This window comes from Procambarus clarkii, chromosome 46, assembly GCF_040958095.1.
Source record: "Procambarus clarkii isolate CNS0578487 chromosome 46, FALCON_Pclarkii_2.0, whole genome shotgun sequence".
NCBI lineage: Eukaryota > Metazoa > Arthropoda > Malacostraca > Decapoda > Cambaridae > Procambarus > Procambarus clarkii.
This window is the reverse complement of record NC_091195.1, coordinates 1,921,429-1,948,928: the sequence shown is the minus strand read 5'-3', so window position 1 is coordinate 1,948,928 and position 27,500 is coordinate 1,921,429. Positions and strand designations below refer to the sequence as shown.

At 50.7% G+C, this 27,500-nt stretch overlaps 1 protein-coding gene across 1 annotated transcript in view; it reads right to left on the bottom strand.

Annotated features, from left to right (window-relative positions):
- LOC138350613 (uncharacterized) overlaps positions 1–27,500 on the bottom strand; it is a 107,345-nt gene that overhangs the window by 68,151 nt on the left and 11,694 nt on the right. The window contains exons 2-3 of the mRNA XM_069301644.1: positions 13,016–16,296; positions 10,566–11,069 (exon numbers count right to left, since the gene is read on the bottom strand). Of these exons, the coding sequence (XP_069157745.1) occupies positions 10,566–11,069; positions 13,016–15,803 (3,292 nt within the window). The 5' untranslated portion in view covers positions 15,804–16,296. The remainder of the gene's footprint in view (positions 1–10,565; positions 11,070–13,015; positions 16,297–27,500) is intronic.

Below are 27,500 nucleotides of genomic sequence, written 5' to 3'. Positions count from 1 at the left end.
CACCACTCTCCACCACTGTCACACACCACTCTCCACCACTCACACACCACTCTCCACCACTCATACACCACTCTCCACCACTGTCACACACCACTCTCCACCACTGTCACACACCACTCTCCACCACTGTCACACACCACTCTCCACCACTGTCACACACCACTCTCCACCACTGTCACACACCACTCTCCACCACTGTCACACACCACTCTCCACCACTGTCACACACCACTCTCCACCACTGTCACACACCACTCTCCACCACTGTCACACACCACTCTCCACCACTGTCACACACCACTCTCCACCACTGTCACACACCACTCTCCACCACTGTCACACACCACTCTCCACCACTGTCACACACCACTCTCCACCACTGTCACACACCACTCTCCACCACTGTCACACACCACTCTCCACCACTGTCACACACCACTCTCCATCACTGTCACACACCACTCTCCATCACTGTCACACACCACTCTCCACCACTGTCACACACCACTCTCCACCACTGCCACACACCACTCTCCACCACTGTCACACACCACTCTCCACCACTGCCACACACCACTCTCCACCACTGTCACACACCACTCTCCACCACTGTCACACACCACTCTCCACCACTGTCACACACCACTCTCCACCACTGTCACACACCACTCTCCACCACTGTCACACACCACTCTCCACCACTCACACACCACTCTCCACCACTCATACACCACTCTCCACCACTGTCACACACCACTCTCCACCACTGTCACACACCACTCTCCATCACTGCCACACACCACTCTCCACCACTGCCACACACCACTCTCCACCACTGTCACACACCACTCTCCACCACTGTCACACACCACTCTCCACCACTGCCACACACCACTCTCCTCCACTGTCACACACCACTCTCCACCACTGCCACACACCACTCTCCACCACTGTCACACACCACTCTCCACCACTGTCACACACAACTCTCCACCACTGCCACACACCACTCTCCACCACTGTCACACACCACTCTCCACCACTGTCACACACCACTCCCCACCACTGTCACACACCACTCTCCACCACTGCCACACACCACTCTCCACCACTGTCACACACCACTCCCCACCACTGTCACACACCACTCTCCACCACTGCCACACACCACTCTCCACCACTGTCACACACCACTCTCCACCACTGTCACACACCACTCCCCACCACTTTCACACACCACTCTCCACCACTGCCACACACCACTCTCCACCACTGTCACACACCACTCTCCACCACTGTCACACACCACTCTCCACCACTGTCACACACCACTCTCCACCACTGTCCCTCACCACTCTCCACCACTGTCACACACCACTCTCCACCACTGTCACACACCACTCTCCACCACTGCCACACACCACTCTCCACCACTGTCACACTCCACTCTCCACCACTGCCACTCACCACTCTCCACCACTGCCACACACCACTCTCCACCACTACCACACACCACTCTCCACCACTGCCACACACCACTCTCCACCACTGCCACACACCACTCTCCACCACTGCCACACACCACTCTCCACCACTGCCACACACCACTCTCCACCACTGTCACACACCACTCTCCACCACTGTCACACACCACTCTCCACCACTGTCACACACCACTCTCCACCACTGCCACACACCACTCTCCACCACTGTCACACACCACTCTCCACCACTGTCACACACCACTCTCCACCACTGTCACACACCACTCTCCACCACTGTCACACACCACTCTCCACCACTGCCACACACCACTCTCCACCACTGTCACACACCACTCTCCACCACTGTCACACACCACTCTCCACCACTGTCACACACCACTCTCCACCACTGCCACACACCACTCTCCACCACTGCCACACACCACTCTCCACCACTGTCACACACCACTCTCCACCACTGCCACACATCACTCCCCACCACTGTCACACACCACTCTCCACCACTGTCACACACCACTCTCCACCACTGTCACACACCACTCTCCACCACTGTCACACACCACTCTCCACCACTGCCACACACCACTCTCCACCACTGTCACACTCCACTCTCCACCACTGCCACTCACCACTCTCCACCACTGCCACACACCACTCTCCACCACTACCACACACCACTCTCCACCACTGCCACACACCACTCTCCACCACTGCCACACACCACTCTCCACCACTGCCACACACCACTCTCCACCACTGTCACACACCACTCTCCACCACTGTCACACACCACTCTCCACCACTGTCACACACCACTCTCCACCACTGTCACACACCACTCTCCACCACTGTCACACACCACTCTCCACCACTGCCACACACCACTCTCCACCACTGTCACACACCACTCTCCACCACTGTCACACACCACTCTCCACCACTGTCACACACCACTCTCCACCACTGTCCACACACCACTCTCCACCACTGCCACACACCACTCTCCACCACTGTCACACACCACTCTCCATCACTGTCACACATCACTCTCCACCACTGTCACACACCACTCTCCACCACTGTCACACACCACTCTCCACCACTGTCACACACCACTCTCCACCACTGTCACACACCACTCTCCACCACTGTCACACACCACTCTCCACCACTGCCACACACCACTCTCCACCACTGTCACACACCACTCTCCACCACTGTCACACACCACTCTCCACCACTGCCACACACCACTCTCCACCACTGTCACACACCACTCTCCACCACTGTCACACACCACTCTCCACCACTGTCACACACCACTCTCCACCACTGTCACACACCACTCTCCACCACTGTCACACACCACTCTCCACCACTGTCACACACCACTCTCCACCACTGTCACACACCACTCTCCACCACTGTCCACACACCACTCTCCACCACTGTCACACACCACTCTCCACCACTGTCACACACCACTCTCCACCACTGTCACACACCACTCTCCACCACTGTCACACACCACTCTCCACCACTGTCACACACCACTCTCCACCACTGTCACACACCACTCTCCACCACTGTCACACACCACTCTCCACCACTGTCACACACCACTCTCCACCACTGTCACACACCACTCTCCACCACTGTCACACACCACTCTCCACCACTGTCCACACACCACTCTCCACCACTGTCACACACCACTCTCCACCACTGTCACACACCACTCTCCACCACTGTCACACACCACTCTCCACCACTGTCACACACCACTCTCCTAACTGTCACACACCACTCTCCACCACTGTCACACACCACTCTCCACCACTGTCACACACCACTCTCCACCACTGTCACACACCACTCTCCACCACTGTCACACACCACTCTCCATCACTGTCACACACCACTCTCCACCACTGTCACACACCACTCTCCACCACTGTCACACACCACTCTCCACCACTGTCACACACCACTCTCCACCACTGTCACACACCACTCTCCACCACTGTCACACACCACTCTCCACCACTGTCACACACCACTCTCCACCACTGTCACACACCACTCTCCATCACTGCTACACACCACTCTCCACCACTGCCACACACCACTCTCCACCACTGTCACACACCACTCTCCACCACTGCCACACACCACTCTCCACCACTGTCACACACCACTCTCCACCACTGTCACACACCACTCTCCACCACTGTCACACACCACTCTCCACCACTGTCACACACCACTCTCCACCACTGTCACACACCACTCTCCACCACTGTCACACACCACTCTCCACCACTGCCACACACCACTCTCCACCACTGTCACACACCACTCTCCACCACTGTCACACACCACTCTCCACCACTGCCACACACCACTCTCCACCACTGTCACACACCACTCTCCACCACTGTCACACACCACTCTCCATCACTGTCACACACCACTCTCCACCACTGTCACACACCACTCTCCACCACTGTCACACACCACTCTCCACCACTGTCACACACCACTCTCCACCACTGTCACACACCACTCTCCACCACTGCCACACACCACTCTCCACCACTGTCCACACACCACTCTCCACCACTGTCACACACCACTCTCCACCACTGTCACACACCACTCTCCACCACTGTCACACACCACTCTCCACCACTGTCACACACCACTCTCCACCACTGTCACACACCACTCTCCACCACTGTCACACACCACTCTCCACCACTGTCACACACCACTCTCCACCACTGTCACACACCACTCTCCACCACTGTCACACACCACTCTCCACCACTGTCACACACCACTCTCCACCACTGTCACACACCACTCTCCACCACTGTCACACACCACTCTCCACCACTGTCACACACCACTCTCCACCACTGTCACACACCACTCTCCACCACTGTCACACACCACTCTCCACCACTGTCACACACCACTCTCCACCACTGTCACACACCACTCTCCACCACTGTCACACACCACTCTCCACCACTGTCACACACCACTCTCCACCACTGTCACACACCACTCTCCTAACTGTCACACACCACTCTCCACCACTGTCACACACCACTCTCCACCACTGTCACACACCACTCTCCACCACTGTCACACACCACTCTCCACCACTGTCACACACCACTCTCCACCACTGTCACACACCACTCTCCACCACTGTCACACACCACTCTCCACCACTGTCACACACCACTCTCCACCACTGCCACACACCACTCTCCACCACTGTCACACACCACTCTCCACCACTGTCACACACCACTCTCCACCACTGTCACACACCACTCTCCATTACTGTCACACACCACTCTCCACCACTGTCACACACCACTCTCCACCACTGCCACACACCACTCTCCACCACTGTCACACACCACTCTCCATTACTGTCACACACCACTCTCCACCACTGTCACACACCACTCTCCACCACTGTCACACACCACTCTCCACCACTGCCACACACCACTCTCCACCACTGTCACACACCACTCTCCACCACTGTCACACACCACTCTCCTAACTGTCACACACCACTCTCCATCACTGTCACTCACCACTCTCCACCACTGTCACACACCACTCTCCACCACTGTCCCACACCACTCCCCACCACTGTCACACACCACTCTCCACTATTGTCACACACCACTCTCCACCACTGTCACACACCACTCTCCACCACTGTCACACACCACTCTCCACCACTGTCACACACCACTCTCCACCACTGTCACACACCACTCTCCATCACTGTCACACACCACTCTCCACCACTGCCACACACCACTCTCCACCACTGTCACACACAACTCTCCTAACTGTCACACACCACTCTCCACTACTGTCACACACCACTCTCCACCACTGTCACACACCACTCTCCACCACTGTCACACACCACTCTCCACCACTGTCACACACCACTCTCCATCACTGTCACACACCACTCTCCATCACTGTCACACACCACTCTCCACCACTGCCACACACCACTCTCCACCACTGTCACACACCACTCTCCACCACTGTCACACACCACTCTCCACCACTGTCACACACCACTCTCCACCACTGTCACACACCACTCTCCACCACTGTCACACACCACTCTCCATCACTGTCACACACCACTCTCCACCACTGCCACACACCACTCTCCACCACTGTCACACACCACTCTCCACCACAGCCACTCACCACTCTCCACCACTGCCACACACCACTCTCCACCACTGCCACACACCACTCTCCACCACTGTCACACACCACTCTCCACCACTGTCACACACCACTCTCCACCACAGCCACTCACCACTCTCCACCACTGTCACACACCACTCTCCACCACTGTCACACACCACTCTCCACCACTGTCACACACCACTCTCCACCACTGTCACACACCACTCTCCACCACTGCCACACACCACTCTCCACCACTGTCACACACCACTCACCACCACTGTCACACACCACTCTCCTAACTGTCACACACCACTCTCCACCACTGTCACACACCACTCTCCACCACTGCCACACACCACTCTCCACCACTGCCACACACCACTCTCCACCACTGCCACACACCACTCTCCACCACTGCCACACACCACTCTCCACCACTGCCACACACCACTCTCCACCACTGCCACACACCACTCTCCACCACTGTCACACACCACTCTCCACCACTGTCACACACCACTCTCCACCACTGTCACACACCACTCTCCACCACTGTCACACACCACTCTCCACCACTGTCACACACCACTCTCCACCACTGTCACACACCACTCTCCACCACTGCCACACACCACTCTCCACCACTGTCACACATCACTCTCCACCACTGTCACACACCACTCTCCACCACTGTCACACACCACTCTCCATCACTGCCACACACCACTCTCCATCACTGCCGCACACCACTCTCCACCACTGTCACACACCACTGTCACACACCACTCTCCACCACTGTCACACACCACTCTCCACCACTGTCACTCACCACTCTCCACCTCTGTCACACACCACTCTCCACCACTGTCACACACCACTCTCCACCACTGTCACACACCACTCTCCACCACTGTCACACACCACTCTCCACCACTGTCACACACCACTCTCCTAACTGTCACACACCACTCTCCACCACTGTCACACACCACTCTCCTAACTGTCACACACCACTCTCCACCACTGTCACACACCACTCTCCACCACTGTCACACACCACTCTCCACCACTGTCACACACCACTCTCCACCACTGTCACAGACCACTCTCCACCACTGTCACACACCACTCTCCACCACTGTCACACACCACTCTCCACCACTGTCACAGACCACTCTCCACCACTGTCACACACCACTCTCCACCACTGTCACACACCACTCTCCACCACTCCACCTTCCGTAATCTTCCTACTCCTACCTTAAACTTCCTTCTCGTTCCTGCCTTCCTTATTTTTCCTAATCCTTCTATGTTCTTCAACCATCAATATCCACTAACAACAACCAACAGCCACCACCAACACCTTCTCCTCCTCGATCTTCTCATTCTTCCTCCTCGACCTTCTCCTCTTTCTTCCTTGACCTTCTCCTTCCTCCTCGACCTTCTCCTTCCTCCTCGACCTTCTCCTCTTTCTTCCTTGACCTTCTCCTTCCTCCTCGACCTTCTCCTTCCTCCTGGACCTTCTCCTTCCTCCTCGACCTCCTCCTACCTCCTCTTTCTCCTCCTTACTCCTCCTCCTTCCTCCTCGACCTCCTCCTCTAACTACAACAACCAACCACCATTACTATCAGTGCTCAACTGCAGGCCATTCTGGCGTGTTTGGAGGAAGTACGTGATGACGACAAAGATGTTTTTGTATTTGTCGATAGCCGAGGAGCACTTGAGTCCTTAAACAGTCGAAATCCAGTCTTCATGTCCATAGTTGAGGATTGTAAGAAAAGAATAACTGAGATACAGCTGAAAGGTCGCAATGTAAAATTCATGTGGATTCCATCTCATGTTGGAATAGTGCTCAACGAGGTGGCAGATGACTTGGCCAAACGTACCACATTAAAACCACAAGTTGACATCGAATGCGAATTCACAATGAGACAAATAAAAAGCAAAATCAGAAATATTCAGGCACAGTCAGAAGTGGCGAGGAGAGGTATAATGTATGAGGGAAGTCAAACCATGCAACACTACATGTATGTGAGTCAAAACACCCATTTCACTTATGGCAAAAGGAGAAGTGCTTGGAGTGACTGTGCACATGCGGCTCAGGCTTGGGTACAAATATTACTGGGAATATGGGATAGGTGTTCATGATAATGACCCGAAGTGTAAACTATGTGGTATGTAAAGGTCTCACACCCTTGCCCATTATGTTTTTGATTGTCCGTTGATTAATGTATATAGAAACACTGAGATAAGGACTGTTCCTGAACAAATAGCCTGGATGTGTCACAACGGAAAGGTTGATAATATTCTGGAGAGATATAAGAATTTTGCACCAAGACTGTAATCTTTTGTTGAATTATCTGCATGTCTCTTGCAAATTGTCTATACAGTATACCTAAGTCATAAAAGTATTTGTGTGTACGTCTGATACCATATTACTTGTGTAAAGGAAGAAATGCATATGTTTATCTCTCAGAATGTTCGGTAATATGTTTATTGTGTGTGATGTGTGTCTATATATGTATGAACACGTTGTACTGAACGGGGAGAGAATAGCTTGAGCTACCTCATCCCTTTGTGAGTATTTTACCTCAATAAACTTATTTCAATTTCAATTTCAACTACTATCAATAACCATCACCATCAATAACCATCAACCTAAACAATCATCAACCACCTCAATCATCAACAATCACAACAATCAATCACCACTACTATCAACAACAACCATAAACCAACACCAACCACAACAATCAACCACCCCTACCACCAACAACAATCAACCACCACTACTGCCAAATATAATCAACCACCACTACCACAAAATACAACAATCAACCACCAATATCACGAACCTCAACAACTACCAGTACAGTCAACCACAAACGACCACAACCACCATCTACCACTGCCCTCAACCACTACTATCAACAACCACTACCATTAACCACAACTATCAACCACCAACAACCATAAACCACCACCAACAACCTCAACAATCAACCACCACTACCACCAACAATCAACCACCACTACCACCAACAATCAACCACCACTACCACCAACAATCAACCACCACTACCACCAACAATCAACCACCACTACCACCAACAATCAACCACCACTACCACCAACAATCAACCACCACTACCACCAAACAACACAATAAACCACCACCCACGCGAACTATAACCAACAATCGCCACTACATAAAGTACAACAATCAACCACTACCATCACGAACCACAACAACCACCACTGCAATTAACCCCCCAACCACACCCATCAACCACCACAACAATCAACCACCACAACCATCAACCACCACAATAATTAACCACCACAACCATCAACCACCACAACAATCAACCCCCACAACCATTAACCACCACAACAATCAACCACCACAACCATTAACCACCACAACAATCAACCACCACAACCATCAACCACCACAATAATTAACCCCCACAACCATTAACCACAACAACAATCAACCCCCACAATAATTAACCACCACAACAATCAACCACCACAACCATTAACCACCACAACAATCAACCACCACAACCATTAACCACCACAACAATCAACCACCACAACCATCACCCACCACAACAATCAACCACCACAATAATCAACCACCAAAACCATCATCCATCACAACAATCAACCACCACAACCATCAACCACCACAACAATTAACCACCACAACCATCAACAAACACTACCATCAACCACCGCAACCATCAAAACCAACCACAACTATTAACCACCACTAGAACCAACCACTACCACCAACAATAAACATCACCCACCACTGCCACCAATCACAACCTACCACCACTGCCACCAACCACAACCCAGCAACAATTCCACCACCACTACCATGGATTCTCCATTAAGTGAAAGTAATGAATAAAATATTTTTAACTTGCCTGTTATTATGCTTCAGTTTTATTTCTAGTATATGTAAAAATATATTTTTTAAATATTTCTACATTTTTTATATATATTCCAACAATCAGGAAAACGATTTTTATGCAACATTTAAGGTTGCGACACGGTCTCAAAATTGTTTAGCCAAAGTTGTGCAGTAAGTTGTGGCAACTTATTTACAACCACACAATAACGTAGCTAATACATGAAAACAAACGTTGTCACACCTGGCTACTCTCCCGACCCACACCTGTAGATGAGAGGGAACACGGAAGCCCACACCTGGCTACTCTGCCCACCCACACCTGTAGATGAGAGGAAACACGGAAGCCCACACCTGGCTACTCTCCCGACCCACACCTGTAGATGAGAGGGAACACGGAAGCCCATACCTGGCTACTCTTCCGACCCACACCTGCACATGAGAGGGAACACGGAAGCCCACACCTGGCTACTTTCCCGACCCACACCTGCACATGAGAGGGAACACTAAAGCCCACACCTGGCTACTCTCCCCACCCACACCTGCACATGAGAGGGAACATGGAAGCCCACACCTGGCTACTCTCCCCACCCACACCTGTCTATGTCACACACTCATGCCAAAGAAAACTTATATCAAGTAAATCTAGCTTGTATTAAGCAAGACAATGTTGGGCTAAATATTGATCAGTGTTATCTTATAAGCAGTGAAGCTTGCTTAATGAATATTCTTGGTCGCTAAACGGTGCTCAAAGTTACTCAAGAAGCATTATAAGTTCTCTAATTCATGACTTTTAATGTAAAAATATTTTTGAAACCACTGGAAGCACTGTGAATTAAACAACTGAGTTACAGATATTCACGTGTTAAAATGTAGTCAATACGTACTGGTGAGTGACGTGTCAGGGAAGTCCAGGACACTATACCCTCCTCTTGAGGGAGGACACAGCTGAGCCGCCAGGTGGCAGCACCAGTCTATGGCGGGGTCGTCATCAGTGAGGTCCAACCAGATGGTCAGGCCGAGCTCCCTTCCCTGGTACGGCAGACTGCCCAGTGTGTCCGGGTCCACGTAGACCGTGGCGTCCAGGGTGTCCGGGTCCCCGTAGCTCATGGCGTCCACGGTGTCCGGGTCCCCGTAGCTCATGGCGTCCAGGGTGTCCGGGTCCACGTAGCCCGTGGCGTCCAGGGTGTCCGGGTCCACGTAGCCCGTGGCGTCCAGGGTGTCCGGGTCCACGTAGCCCGTGGCGTCCAGGGTGTCCGGGTCCACGTAGCCCGTGGCGTCCAGGGTGTCCGGGTCCACGAAGCCCGTGGCGTCCAGGGTGTCCGGGTCCACGAAGCCCGTGGCGTCCAGGGTGTCCGGGTCCACGAAGCCCGTGTCGTCCAGGTTAATGACTGAAGACATACACTGAGATACAGTCACGGTCGTTACTGGTATGTTCTAAGATATAACAAGAAGACATACTGAGCCATCCACTCACCTTACTGCTGGGTTTATTACCTGATGACAAGTCCGTATTTTGGACAGTATTAATAGCATCTAAACTATGTATTAATAGCTTTTAAAAGCCACGGTCAAGGTCATCTGTATCAATGTCAAGGTCATCTGTATCAATTGTCAAGGTCACAGTCAAGGTTATCAGTATCAATTGTCAAGGTCACAGTCAAGGTTATCTGTATTAATTGTCAAGGTTATCTGTATCAATGGTCAAGGTCACAGTCAAGGTCATCTGTATCAATTGTCAAGGTCATCTGTATCAATTGTCAAGGTTATCTGTATCAATGGTCAGGGTCATCTGTATCAATTGTCAAGGTCACAGTCAAGGTCATCTGTGTCAATGGTCAAGGTCATCTGTGTCAATGGTCAAGGTCATCTGTATCATGGTCAAGGTCATCTGTATCAATTGTCAAGGTCACAGTCATGGTCATCTTTATCAATGGTCAAGGTCGCATTAGAAGGTCATATAAACTAAGTCAAGGTCACAGTGAAAGGTCATCTGGACCAAGTATCAAGGTCACAGGGATAGATGGGTCACCTGAATTAAGGATCAAAGTTACGGAAAGTCAAATTAACCAAGGGATCAAGGTCACACTGAAAGGTCATCTTGGACAGGAATTAGGTCTCACTGAAAGGTCATCTTAAACAGGAATTAGGTCAATGTGAAAGGTCATCCTGAACTGGAATTAGGTCTCACTGAAAGGTCATCTTGGACAGGAATTAGGTCTCACTGAAAGGTCATCTTCAACAGGAATTAGGTCACAATGAAAGGTCATCTTGAACAGGAATTAGGTCACAGTAAAAGGTCATCTTAAACAGGAATCAGGTCACAGTAAAAGGTCATCTTGGACAGGAATTAGGTCACAGAGAAAATTCATCTTGATCAGGAATTAGGTCACAGTGAAAGGTCATCTTGAACAGGAATTAGGTCACAGTGAAAGGTCATCTTGAACAGGAATTAGGTCACAGTAAAAGGTCATCTTGGACAGGAATTAGGTCACAGAAAATTCATCTTGAACAGGAATTAGGTCACAGTGAAAGGTCATCTTGAACAGGAATTAGGTCACAGTGAAAGGTCATCTTGAACAGGAATTAGGTCACAGTGAAAGGTCATCTTGAACAGGAATTAGGTCACAGTGAAAGGTCATCTTGAACAGGAATTAGGTCACAGTGAAAGGTCATCTTGAACAGGAATTAGGTCACAGTGAAAGGAGATCTGTACCACGAGTCAAAGTCAAAGTGGTAAGTCATCTGAACCAAAAGTTTGGCGTCGCTAAATACTTCATGAAATTATTTATGCACAAGAATATATACAGCAGCGGAATGTTTCGAACATTTATTATTCATGGAGTAGTCGCCCTTAATAAGTCTATATTTGTAATCAAAGTGGAAGGTTTGTCAACCTTAAGGTGACTATATTTGTAAACAATATAAGGTGTTTGTCACCCTTAAGGTGACTATATTTGTAAACAATATAAGGTGTTTGTCGGTCTTAAGGCGACTATATTTGTAAACAATATAAGGTGTTTGTCGCTCTTAAGGTGACTATATTTGTAAACAATGTTGGGAGCTTCTCGCCCTTACGTAACTATATTTGTAAACAATATAAGGTGTTTGTCGTCCATAAGATGAATATATTTGTAAACAATATAAGGTGTATGTCTCACTTAAGGTGATTATGTTTGTAAACAATATAAGGAATCTTTCGTCCATAAGGTTGTAAACATATATGTAAACAATGTAAATCTGAATTACTATATTAAACATGACGAATGAAGCCCTTTGCGTAATTTTGGTATTAATAAATAACCCTAAAATTATGGTGGAAAATATGAATATTTACCAAGAGTCTGCAGGTGAGGAAGGTGAGGCAGGTGACGGATGAAGACGGTCAGTTGCTGTAGTGTGAGGCGCAGGGTGAGGGTCTCGAGGGTGTGAGGCAGGAGGGGTATGGCTGCCTCAGACAAGTGACCACGAAAGTCCTCTAAGGTACACTTACTGCCGGGGGCTGTCAGCCTCTCCAAACATTGTTTTGATATAACACTTCTCTCTTTGCTGTATCCAAGACCTAAGGATATGGTTACCTTCATTTTTGCCAGCACTGACAGTGTAGACAGACACTGCTTTAGTTGGGGTGTATCCTTTATGTTTAGGTAAATGTTCTCAGGTGTCACCTTCTTAAGAACAAGCGGCAGGACAACACACGAGTCAACACTCTTTATTCTCCACTTTTGTTCTGTACGCAGCTTCTCACACACGGCTTGGATGACGTGCTCACTCCCGCGGGACTCTGCTACATGCTTCAACAGCTCGTCAGTCTTATATGTAACCATCTTGCACAAGTCAATTATGTGAGTAATGAACCTGTGCTCTACTCCCCGGGCACACAGCACGCCGGTAGTGCTGACTAAAATGTTCTCCCATCTGGGGCGCTTCCTAAACTCTTGTTGCACGTCGCTAATATCAAACTTTGACCTCAGGTGATCTCCCAAGGAGCGTTTTTCCTTACGTACAACATCCACCAAGAGGTCAATGATTATAGACCTTTCCCCTGACACACGGTGTGATGCTGGGTCACCTCGGTCCTGCTCAGCCCTCAACAAGAGATCGACCAGCCCCCTGCTGGCACAATACTCCTGGTACCTGGCGTGAAAATAGCCAATCACCCACACCACAACATCCACCAAGAGGTCAATGATTATAGAGCTTTCCCCTGACACAGGGTGTGATGCTGGATCACCTCGGCCTTGCTCAGCCCTCAACAAGAGATCGACCAGCCCCCTGCTGGCACAATACTCCTGGTACCTGGCGTGAAAATAGCCAAACACCCACACCACATTTAGGCCCCGACGGTAGCTGGTTCTTGTGAAATAGTTGGACAAGACCTCCTCCTGCGGCAGTCCCAGAGTGTCACACTTCTCCCTAATCTCCGCTTCCGTCTCCGGCCAAAGGTCGTACTCCTGCCTCTGGATCCCTCTTAAACTAATCTCTTCAAAGAACAACAGAAACTGGTCACATTTTCCTTTGGGGTCCACCACATGTTTGTCTGTGAGTCTGGACACCAGTTTACTGGTTATGAAGTCATGAATCTTCTCGTAGACTTGAGTGTTTGTGGTGAGGTTGTTAAATTCTTCTGGAGCCTCGACACACAGCAGCGCCAACAAGGTCAAGGTGAGTGGAGTGTTGAGGTACTCACCCAGGAACTGACTCATCTGCTCCAGCTGCTGGGTAAACCTCCCTGTGATCACACTCCGTTGGCACTCTTCCTCCACCAGCACCTTGATGGTTCTCTCGGCGAACTCCACGCGACGTTCTGGAGTGATGCCCAAGACGAGGATGTTGCAGCGAGGTCTGGTGTCTGGGACGAGCTGTGACAGGTGTTGGTCCCACCCTGGCCGTGTGGTTATCACCAACCTCACATCCTTGCCAGGCAGGTGCAACAGCTCCTTCACCAGCCTTCCTGAATGGTCGTTGACCTCGTCGTAGCCGTCAATCAGGACTAATATATTTAAGCTCAAGATTATCTCCTTAAACAGCTGGAAGTCAGCACCAGAATCACTAAGTGCTAGAGGCAGCAACTGGCGGAGGAGATCATCGAAGGTATTAAGATGTGAGTCCCTGCACTGTACATAGAAAACGAGGTCCACAGTGCCCAGGTGACGTATGGCAGCAGGGTCCACTACCCACTTCTCGAGGATGAGCTTGAGTAAAGTTGTCTTGCCCATACCACCTTCCCCCGTCAGGAGGACACACTGAGGGACTCTTCCGTCCTCTCGTCTCATACTCAAGATGTCTTCATAGTTTATATCCTGACCCTTGGCAGCGTTGGAGGGTCTTGCCCCTATGACAGGATCTTCAAGGAGTCGCAGTCGTGTAAAAGCAAGACTTGGGTTGTAGTTAATGTTGAGGAGGAGCCAGGGTGCGGGAACAATCTGGTACAGCAGTTTATACCCGTCAGTTAGCTCCTGCTTGCTCATCTGCTTAACCTCTTCTGGGATGTGGCTTTTGAACATCTTAATCTCCTGGCGGAGCTGTGGCAAGTACGCCACATCTGTGGGATCCAGCGGCTCTCTGACCTTTGCTAGCAGATCACCAATATACTTGGTGACATCTCTGGTCACGTGGTCCACATCCTGGCTGTTTGTCCCACACCGGACGCCGGCCTCAGCCAGCATCTTAGCCAATAAGTCACTGAGCTCCGTCAGTGTTGACGTAAGATCTTGGTCTGACATTCCCACATTATCATGGGCCAACGTGTTTCGGTGTTGCTTCAGGCTGTAAATGAGGTGTTCAAGTGATGGTCCCTGAGGCCCTGGAGTGGTCCACGTGGGGTCATTCTTCTCAGCCAGACCACACACACGTTGCAGGAGTTTATACAACAGGGTGATGTCAAAAGTTGCCGCGTCAGAGGAAGCTTCGAGTTTATCCCTCTGGTGAGCATCGAAGACGCGCCTGTACTGAGCATTGGTGTACCCCAAGTCCTGAGTGAGGTAAGTCACTACTGGGAAGGTGCCCCGGTACGACCACATAAACACACTTGCTAGCGCTTCTCGTCCTGCCTTAGTCACAGCCAGTCCATACCGCAGTCTGTTCACATCTTCCGGTTGGATAACAGGACTCGAGGCCGCCATATTGGGCCGTATGATTCTCACCTCACACAACTGTTGTCAAGTTTCACACAAGCAGTAAATGTCTCACGCTGGTTTTGTTATTATATTATGTTTAAAAACATAACATTGTTTCTCACTGTCGGAGACGGGCAGCTTGTTAGGCTTGTGTAGGCCTTCCTAAGCCAACGACAGACCTTCCTCAGGATGCATCCCTCAACAGTTGACTAATTTCCAGGTTAATATTTACTGCTAGGTGAACAGAGGTATCAGGAGGCTGAGCATCTCACACTGCCAGGGAATCAAACTCGGATCTAATCGGTGATGATCCGACTGCATTAACCATAATACAGTCACTTAATTGACCATAAATATAAGTGATTTCGAAAAAAATCCAATTTTACTAAATGTGTTCACATGTTTTTTCAATATTCGGTTCCAGCTTTATTTGTTATTATAAATTTGTTCTTTAACTAGTTAATTTCTTCTGTCTTTATACTCTTCAGATTTCTGTCATCTGGAAGAACAATTTAACGTTATTAAAACAAGATGTTAGTGTTAAACATTGGGTCAGAAATACATTTTTGAGATCACTAAAACAAATAAAATTCCAATGTCTGCCTCCTGCATTTTGTTTTATTTTATAACTTAAAACTTGTCAATATTTTGACCTAACTCCTGTGATCATTGTGGTGTTGGCTTCTGGTTTAGGTAGAGTAATGGTGCTCATTTTCTCACACAGAAATATACGGTGTAGCATTTAGTAATGTTATTCTCTGCCTTTATCTTGCTCTTGTAAGGACCTATTTAGATTATGCAGTTCAGTTTGGTCAACATACAATATACTGGACATAATTTAACTTGAACCCGTAAAGAGAAGAATGACAAAGTTGATCTCAGGAATTAGAAATCTCCCTTATTAAGAGAGATTAAGGAAGCTATGTTTACACATTCTTCGGAAAGTATAGTTGATATTATTGATGTCGTCAAAAGGATGAAAAGTTATATCGAAGGTAGTAATAATAAGTTGTTAACTACATCAACACAAAATAGAACAAGAAATGATAAGTCTGTATTAATAAAAACTAATGTCTGCTTCTCTGTCTATGCGAGCTAGAAGACCCTACTCAGGGAGCTAGCCTCACCTAATTTCTAACAGTAATTCCTGCTGGGTATGTGCCCAACAGGGAATGACATATATGTAGGGAGTACAACTTTAAAGAGTACCAAAGCTACCCCCCTACCACGAACTTTGCTATATCATATTAATTAGGCTTTGAATTATTTATTTATTTTCTTGCAAGGGTTCCCAGCTGAGCTTCTGTGTAGATCGCCCTCTCCCCCTCCGCTCTCTTGTGGACAATATTCACAGTATAATGTTAACAACTTACATGGAGTTTACTACAAGTAAACTTCCGTCCCCTGAGAGTCTCTTATAGGAGCAATGATGGCGGGCCGCGTAGAGGCTCATCATATAAAATGGCCGCCTAGAGGCACATAAAATGGCCGCCTAGAGGCACATAAAATGGCCGCCTAGAGGCACATAAAATGGCCGCCTAGAGGCACATAAAATGGCCGCCTAGAGGTGCATAAAGGGCCGCCTAGAGGCACATAAAATGGCCGCCTAGAGGGACATAAAATGACCGCCTTGAGGCACATAAAATGACCGCCTTGAGGCACATAAAATGACCGCCTAGAGGCACATAAAATGGCCGCCTAGAGGCACATAAAATGGCCGCCCAGAGGCACATAAAATGACCGCCTAGAGGCAAATAAAATGGCCGCCTAGAGGAACATAAAATGGCAGCCTAGAGGCACATAAAATGGCCGCCTAGAGGCGCATAAAGAGCCGCCACGAGGAACATAATGGGTCGCTTGTAGGTAAATAAAGGGGCCGCCTAGAGGCACATAAAGGGGCGGCCTAGAGGTACATAATGGGTCGCCTGGAGGTACATAAAGGGCTGCCTAGAGGCACATAAATGGGCCTTAGAGGCACATAAAGGGCCGCCTAGAGGTACATAAAGGGGCCGCCTAGAGGCACATAAAGGGCTACGAAAAGGTACATAAAGGGGCCGCCTAGAGGCACATAAAGGGCCGCCAAAAGGTACATAAAGCGGTCGCCTAGAGGTACATAAAGGGGCCGCCTAGAGGTACATAAAGAGCCTGCCTAGAGGTACATAAAGGGCCGCCTAGAGGTACATAAAGGGCCTGCCTAGAGGTACATAAAGGGCCGCCTAGAGGTACATAAAGGGCTGCCTAGAGGCACATAAAGGGCCGCCTAGAGGTACATAAAGGGGCCGCCTAGAGGCACATAAAGGGCCGCCTAGAGGCACATAAAGGGCCGCCTAGAAGTACATAAAGGAGCCGCCTAGAGGCGCATAAAAGGCCGCCTAGAGGCACATAAAGGAGCCGCCTAGAGGTACATAAAGGAGCCGCCTAGAGGCACATAAAGGGGCCGCCTAGAGGCGCATAAAAGGCCGCCTAGAGGCGCATAAAGGACCGCCTAGAGGCACATAAAGGCCCGTATAGAGGCACATACAGGCCGCCTAGAGGTGCATAAAGGGCCGCCTAGAGGCACATAAAGGAGCCGCCTGGAGGCACATAAAGGCCCGTATAGAGGCACATAAAGGGCCGCCTAGAGGCGCATAAAGGAGCCGCCTAGAGGCGCATAAAGGAGCCGCCTAGAGGCGCATAAAGGCCCGCCTAGAGGCACATAAAGGGCCGCCTAGAGGCACATAAAGGGCCGCCTAGAGGCGCATAAATGAGCCGCCTAGATGCGCATAAAGGCCCGCCAAGAGGCACATAAAGGAGCCGCCTAGAGGCACATAAAGGAGCCCCCTAGAGGCGCATAAAGGGCCGCCTAGAAGCACATAAAGGAGCCCCCTAGAGGCGCATAAAGGCCCGCCAAGAGGCACATAAAGGGCCGCCTAGAGGTACATAAAGGGCCGCCTAGAGGCACATAAAGGAGCCCCCTAGAGGCGCATAAAGGCCCGCCAAGAGGAACATAAAGGGCCGCCTAGAGGGACATAAAGGGCCGCCTAGAGGCACATAAAGGAGCCCCCTAGAGGCGCATAAAGGGCCGTCTAGAGGCACATAAAGGAGCCGCCTAGAGGCGCATAAAGGGCCGCCTAGAAGCACATAAAGGAGCCGCCTAGAGGCGCATAAAGGAGCCGCCTAGAGGCGCATAAAGGCCCGCCTAGAGGCACATAAAGGCCCGTATAGAGGCACATAAAGGGCCGCCTAGAGGCATATAAAGGAGCCCCCTAGAGGCGCATAAAGGGCCGCCTAGAAGCACATAAAGGAGCCCCCTAGAGGCACATAAAGGGCCGCCTAGAGGCACATAAAGGAGCTGCCTAGAGGCGCATAAAGGCCCGCCTAGAGGCACATAAAGGGCCGCCTAGAGGCATATAAAGGAGCCGCCTAGAGGCGCATAAAGGCCCGCCTAGAGGCACATAAAGGAGCCCCCTAGAGGCGCATAAAGGGCCGCCTAGAAGCACATAAAGGAGCCCCCTAGAGGCGCATAAAGGGCCGCCTAGTGGCGCATAAAAGGCCGCCTAGAAGCACATAAAGGGCCGCCTAGAGGCACATAAAGGGGCCGCCTAGAGGCGCATAAAAGGCCGCCTAGAAGCACATAAAGGGCCGCCTAGAGGCACATAAAGGGCCGCCTAGAGGCACATAAAGGGGCCGCCTAGAGGCACATAAAGGGCCGCCTAGAGGCACATAAAGGGGCCGCCTAGAGGCGCATAAAGGGGCCGCCTAGAGGCACATAAAGGGGCCGCCTAGAAGCACATAAAGAGCCGCCTAGAGGCACATAAAGGGCCGCCTGAAGGCACATAAAGGAGCCGCCTAGAGGCACATAAAGGGCCGCCTAAAGGCACATAAAGGGGCCGCCTTGAAGTACATAAAGGAGCCGCCTAGAGGCACATAAAGGGCCGCCTAGAGGCACATAAAGGGGCCGCCTAGAGGTACATAAAGGGCCGCCTAAAGGCACATAAAGGGCTGCCTAGAGGCGCATAATTGGCCGCCAAGAGGCACATAAAGGGGCCGCCCAGAGGCGCATAAAGGGGCCGCCTAGAGGCACATAAAGGGGCCGCCTAGAAGCACATAAAGAGCCGCCTAGAGGCACATAAAGGGCCGCCTGAAGGCACATAAAGGAGCCGCCTAGAGGCACATAAAGGGCCGCGTAAAGGCACATAAAGGGGCCGCCTTGAAGTACATAAAGGAGCCGCCTAGAGGCACATAAAGGGCCGCCTAGAGGCACATAAAGGGGCCGCCTAGAGGTACATAAAGGGCCGCCTAAAGGCACATAAAGGGCTGCCTAGAGGCGCATAAAAGTCCGCCAAGAGGTACATAAAGGGCCGCCTAGAGGTACATAAAGGTCCGCCTAGAGGTACATAAAGGGCCGCCTAGAGGTACATAAAGGGCCGCCTAGAGGTACATAAAGGGGCCACCTAGAGGTACATAAAGGGCCACCTAGAGGCACATAAAGGGCCACCTAGAGGGACATAAAGGGCCGCCTAGAGGCACATAAAGGGCCACCTAGAGGTGCATAAAGGGCTGCCTAGAGGTACATAAAGGGCTGCCTTGAGGTACATAAAGGGCTGCCTAGAGGTACATAAAGGGCTGCCTAGAGGTACATAAAGGGCTGCCTAGAGGTACATAAAGGGCCACCTAGAGGCGCATAAAAGGCCGCCTAGAGGCACATAAAGGGCCGCCTAGAGGTACATAAAGGGCCACCTAGATGTACTTAAGGGCTGCCTAGAGGTACATAAAGGGCTGCCTAGAGATACATAAAGGGCTGCCAAGAGGTACATAAAGGGCCACCTAGAGGCGCATAAAAGGCCGCCTAGAGGCACATAAAGGGCCGCCTAGAGGTACATAAAGGGCCGCCTAGAGGCACATAAATTGGCCGCCTAGAGGCATATAAAGGGCCGCCTAGAGGCACATAAAGGGCCGCCTAGAGGGACATAAAGGGCCGCCTAGAGGCACATAAAGGGCCGCCTAGAGGCACATAAAGGGCCGCCTAGAGGCACATAAAGGGGCCACCTAGAGGCACATACAGGGACGCCTAGAGGCACATAAAGGGCCGCCTAGAGGCACATAAAGGGCCGCCAAGAGGTACATAAAGGGCCGCCTTGAGGCACATAAAGGGGCCACCTAGAGGCACATAAAGGGCCGCCTAGAGGCACATAAAGGGCCGCCTAAAGGCACATAAAGGGCTGCCTAGAGGCACATAAAGGGCTGCCTAGAGGCACATAAAGGGCTGCCTAGAGGCGCATAAAGGGCCGCCTAGAGGCACATAAAGGGCCGCCTAGAGGCACATAAAGGGGCCACCTAGAGGCACATAAAGGGCCGCCTAAAGGCATATAAAGGGGCCGCCTAGAGGTACATAAAGGGCCGCCTAGAGGTACATAAAGGGCCGCCTAGAGGCACATAAAGGGCCGCCTAGAGGCACATAAAGGGCTGCCTAGAGGCACATAAAGGGCTGCCTAGAGGCGCATAAAGGGCCGCCTAGAGGCACATAAAGGGCCGCCTAGAGGCACATAAAGGGGCCACCTAGAGGCACATAAAGGGCCACCTAAAGGCACATAAAGGGCTGCCTAGAGGCACATAAAGGGGGCGCCTAGAGGCACATAAAGGGGCCGCCTAGAGGCACATTAAGGGCCGCCTAGAGGCACATAAAGGGCCGCCTAGAGGCACATAAAGGGCCGCCTAGAGGGACATAAAGGGCCGCCTAGAGGTACATAAAGGGCCGCCTGGAGGCACATAAAGGGCCGCCTTGAGGCACATAAAGGGGCCGCCTAGAGGCACATAAAGGGCCGCCTAGAGGCACATAAAGGGGCCACCTAGAGGCACATAAAGGGCCGCCTAGAGGCACATAAAGGGCCGCCTAAAGGCACATAAAGGGCCGCCTAGAGGCACATAAAGGGCCGCCTAGAGGCACATAAAGGGCTGCCTAGAGGCACATAAAGGGCTGCCTAGAGGCACATAAAGGGCTGCCTAGAGGCGCATAAAGGGCCGCCTAGAGGCACATAAAGGGCCGCCTAGAGGCACATAAAGGGGCCACCTAGAGGCACATAAAGGGCCACCTAAAGGCACATAAAGGGCTGCCTAGAGGCACATAAAGGGGCCGCCTAGAGGCACATAAAGGGGCCGCCTAGAGGCACATTAAGGGCCGCCTAGAGGCACATAAAGGGCCGCCTAGAGGCACATAAAGGGCTGCCTAGAGGTACATAAAGGGCTGCCTAGAGGCACATAAAGGGGCCGCCTAGAGGCACATAAAGGGCCGCCTAGAGGCACATAAAGGGCCGCCTAGAGGCACATAAAGGGCCGCCTAAAGGCACATAAAGGGGCCGCCTAGAGGTACATAAAGGGGCCGCCTAGAGGCACATAAATGGCCGCCTAGAGGCACATAAAAAGACCGCCTAGAGGCGAATAAAAGAGCTGCCTAGAGGCACATAAAAAGGCCGCCTAGAGGCACATAAAGGGCCGCCTAAAGGCACATAAAGGGCTGCCTAGAGGCACATAAAGGGCTGCCTAGAGGCACATAAAGGGCTGCCTAGAGGCACATAAAGGGCCGCCTAAAGGCACATAAAGGGCCGCCTAGAGGCACATAAAGGGCTGCCTAGAGGTACATAAAGGGCTGCCTAGAGGCACATAAAGGGGCCTCCTAGAGGCACATAAAGGGCCGCCTAGAGGCACATAAAGGGCTGCCTAGAGGCACATAAAGGGCTGCCTAGAGGCACATAAAGGGCTGCCTAGAGGCACATAAAGGGCTGCCTAGAGGCACATAAAGGGCCGCCTAGAGGCACATAAAGGGCTGCCTAGAGGCACATAAAGGGCTGCCTAGAGGCACATAAAGGGCCGCCTAAAGGCACATAAAGGGCCGCCTAGAGGCACATAAAGGGGCCGCCTAGAGGCACATAAAGGGCCGCCTAGAGGCACATAAAGGGCTGCCTAGAGGCACATAAAGGGCCGCCTAGAGGCACATAAAGGGCTGCCTAGAGGCACATAAAGGGCCGCCTAAAGGCACATAAAGGGCCGCCTAGAGGCACATAATGGGCCGCCTAGAGGCACATAAAGGGCCGCCTAGAGGTACATAAAGGGCCGCCAAAAGGCACATAAAGGGGCCGCCCAGAGGTACATAAAGGCCCGTCTAGAGGCACATAAAGGGCCGCCTAAAGGTACATAAAGGGCCGCCTAGAGGCACATAAAAAGGCCGCCTAGAGGCGAATAAAAGAGCTGCCTAGATGCACAAAAAGGGCCGCCTAAAGGCACATAAAAAGGCCGCCAAGAGGCGAATAAAAGAGCTGCCTTCAGGCATATAAAGGGCCGCCTAGAGGCACATAAAGGGCCGCCTAGAGGCACATAAAGGGCTGCCTAGAGGTACATAAAGGGCTGCCTAGAGGTACATAAAGGGCCGCCTAGAGGCACATAAAGGGCCGCCTAGAGGCACATAAAGGGCCACCTAGAGGCACATAAAGGGCCGCCTAGAGGCACATTTAGGGCCGCCTAGAGGCACATAAAGGGTCGCCTAGAGGCACATAAAGGGCCGCCTAGAGGTACATAAAGGGCCACCTAGAGGTACATAAAGGGCCGCCTAGAGGCACATAAAGGGCCGCCTAGAGGCACATAAAGGGTCGCCTAGAGGCACATAAAAAGGCCGCCAAGAGGCGAATAAAAGAGCCGCCTACAGGCACACAAAGGGCCGCCTAAAGGCACATAAAGGGGCCGCCTAGAGGTACATAAAGGGCCGCTTAGAGGCACATAAAGTGCCGCCTAGAGGTACATAAAGGGCTGCCTAGAGGCACATAAATGGCTGCCTAGAGGCACATAAAGGGCCGCCTAGAGGCACATAAAGGGCCGCCTAGAGGCACATAAAGGGCCGCCTAGAGGTACATAAAGGGCCGCCTAAAGGCACATAAAGGGGCCGCCCAGAGGTACATAAAGAGCCGCCTAGAGGTACATAAAGGGCCGCCTAGAGGCACATAAAGGGCCGCCTAGAGGCACATAAAGGGCCGCCTAGAGGCACATAAAGGGCCGCCTAGAGGCACATAAAGGGCTGCCTTGAGGCACATAAAGGGCCGCCTAGAGGCACATAAAGGGCCGCCTAGAGGTACATAAAGGGCCGCCTAGAGGCACATAAAGGGCCGCCTAGAGGCACATAAAGGGCCGCCTAGAGGCACATAAAGGGCCGCCTAGAATCACATAAAGGGCCGCCTAGAGGTTCATAAAGGGCCGCCTAAAGGCACATAAAGGGGCCGCCCAGAGGTACATAAAGGGCCGCCTAGAGGTACATAAAGGGCCGCCTAGAGGCACATAAAGGGCCGCCTAGAGGCACATAAAGGGGCCGCCTAGAGGTACATAAAGGGCTGCCTAGAGGCACATAAAGGGCTGCCTAGAGGCACATAAAGGGCCGCCTAAAGGCACATAAAGGAGCCGCCTAGAGGTACATAAAGGAGCCGCCTAGAGGCACATAAAGGAGCCGCCTAGAGGCGCATAAAAAGGCCGCCAAGAGGCACATAAAGGAGCCGCCTAGAGGCACATAAAAGGGCCGCCTAGAGGTACATAAAGGTGCCGCCTAGAGGCACATAAAGGTGCCGCCTAGAGGCACATAAAGGGGCCGCCAAGAGGTACATAAAGAGCCACCTAGAGGCGCATAAAAAGGCCGCCAAGAGGCACATAAAGGAGCCGCCTAGAGGTACATAAAGGTGCCGCCTAGAGGCACGTAAAGGTGCCGCCTAGAGGCACATAAAGGTGCCGCCTAGAGGCACATAAAGGGGCCGCCAAGAGGTACATAAAGAGCCACCTAGAGGTTCATAAAGAGCCCGCCTGAAGGTACATAAAGTGCCGCCTATAGGTACATAAAGGGGCCGCCTAGAGGTACATAAAGGGGCCGCCAAGAGGTACATAAAGAGCCACCTAGAGGTTCATAAAGAGCCCGCCTGAAGGTACATAAAGTGCCGCCTAGAGGTACATAAAGGGGCCGCCTAGAGGTACATAAAGGGGCCGCCTAGAGGTACATAAAGGGGCCGCCTAGAGGTACGTAAAGGGGCCGCCTAGAGGTACGTAAAGGGGCCGCCTAGAGGTACATAAAGGGGCCGCCTAGAGGTACATAAAGGGGCCGCCTAGAGGTACATAAAGGGGCCGCCTAGAGGTACATAAAGGTGCTGCCTAGAGGAACATAAAGGTGCTGCCTAGAGCCACATAAAGAGGCCGTCTAGAGGCACATAAAGGGCTGCCTAGAAGTACATAAAAGATCCGCCTAGAGGCACATAAAGGGCCGCCTAGAGGTACATAAAGATCCGCCTAGAGGCACATAAAGGGGCCGCCTAGAGGCACATAAAGGGCCGCCTAGAGGCGTATATGGGGGCTACCTAGCAGTAAATAGGTACTTGGGAGTTAGACGACTGTTGCTGGCTGCTGCCTGGGTGTGTGTGTGGGGGGGGGGGGGGGAGTTAGTTAGGTAGTAACAGTTGAGTGATTGACAGTTGAGAGGCGGGCGGAAAGAGCAGAGCTCAACCCCCACAAGCACAACTAGGTCAATACAGAGAAAGAGGAAGACACATAAGTAAACACGCAGAGAGAGAGACAGACACAGATACTGATCTGGGGTATCTCACATAGTACTATATAACAACATAAGAATAACATGAACTGCATAGCACCCATTCTTCCTTACCACACCGCTCCCATTTATATTCTCCCAAACTCATTCACGTGTGTCTAACCTACGCTTGAAACAATCCGCCGATCCCACACCTATTGTCTTACCTGATAATTTGTACATAAATCAACAACCGTTTCCATACGAACATTGACACACGTCTTTCATGAATATAAACTTGTCCAATTTATATCCAGTGTTACCTTAATTTTTTGTATTTAAAACCTTATTTATATCCCATCTATCTATTTATATATTTCAATAATCTCGCCCCTTATTCGTCGACTTTATAGAGAATGTGAATTTAGTTTTTCTTAATCTCTCTTCATAAAGGAGGTTTCTAATTCCTGTTATTGATTGTTATTATTCTCTGAACAAGACCAAGTGAACTTATGTTCATTCTGTAATACAGAGACCAACAATGAACAGTATAATCCAACTGGGGCTCAACAAGGGCAGGAGCAAGGTGAACAATTCTATTAGATATATTGGTGCTACAACATCTAGAAATATATCCCAGAATACTCTTACCTTTATTCAATATATTTATGTACTAAACTGAAACTTCCAGTCTTTCAAGTAACTTGAATAACCTGTCTTCCTTCTGAACTAGCAACAGTCTTCCTTCTGAACTAGCAACAGTCTTCCTTCTGAACTAGCAACAGTCTTCCTTCTGAACTAGCAACAGTCTTCCTTTTGAACTAGCAACAGTCTTCCTTCTGAACTAGCAACAGTCTTCCTTCTGAACTAGCAACAGTCTTCCTTCTGAACTAGCACCAGTCTTCCTTCTGAACTAGCAACAGTCTTCCCTCTGAACTAGCAGCAGTCTTACTTCTGAACTAGCAACAGTCTTCCTTCTGAACTAGCAACAGTCTTCCTTCTGAACTAGCAACAGTCTTCCTTCTGAACTAGCACCAGTCTTCCTCCTGAACTAGCAACAGTCTTCTTTCTGAACTAGCAACAGTCTTCCTTCTGAACTAGCAACTGTCTTCCTTCTGAACTAGCAACAGTCTTCCCTCTGAACTAGCAACAGTCTTCCTTCTGAACTAGCAACAGTCTTCTTTCTGAACTAGCAACAGTCTTCCTTCTGAACTAGCAACAGTCTTCCTTCTGAACTAGCACCAGTCTTCCTTCTGAACTAGCACCAGTCTTCCTTCTGAACTAGCATCAGTCTTCCTTCTGAACTAGCAACAGTCTTTCTTCTGAACTAGCAACAGTCTTCCTTCTGAACTAGCACCAGTCTTCCTTCTGAACTAGCAACAGTCTTCCTTCTGAACTAGCAACAGTCTTCCTTCTGAACTAGCACCAGTCTTCCTTCTGAACTAGCAACAGTCTTCCTTCTGAACTAGCAACAGTGTTCCTTGTGAACCAGCAACAGTGTTCCTTGTGAACCAGCAACAGTGTTCCTTGTGAACCAGCAACAGTGTTCCTTGTGAACCAGCAAGATTGTTCCTTGTGAACCAACAACAGTGTTCCTTGTGAACCAACAACAGTGTTCCCTGTGAACCAGCAACAGTGTTCCTTGTGAACCAGCAATAGTGATCCTTGTGAACCAGCAACAGTGTTCCTTGTGAACCAGCAAGATTGTTCCTTGTGAACCAACAACAGTGTTCCTTGTGATCCAGCAAGTGTTCCTTGTGAACCAACAACAGTGTTCCTTGTGAACCATCAACAGTGTTCCTTGTGAACCAACAACAGTGTTCCTTGTGAACCAACAACAGTGTTCCTTGTGAACCAGCAACAGTGTTCCTTGTGAACCAACAACAGTGTTCCTTGTGAACCAGCAATAGTGATCCTTGTGAACCAGCAAGATTGTTCACTGTGAACCAACAACAGTGTTCCTTGTGAACCAGCAATAGTGTTCCTTGTGATCCAGCAAGATTGTTCACTGTGAACCAGCAACAGTGTTCCTTGTGAACCAACAACAGTGTTCCTTGTGAACCAGCAACAGTGTTCCTTGTGAACCAGCAACAGTGTTCCTTGTGAACCAACAACAGTGTTCCTTGTGAACCAACAACAGTGTTCCTTGTGAACCAACAACAGTGTTCCTTGTG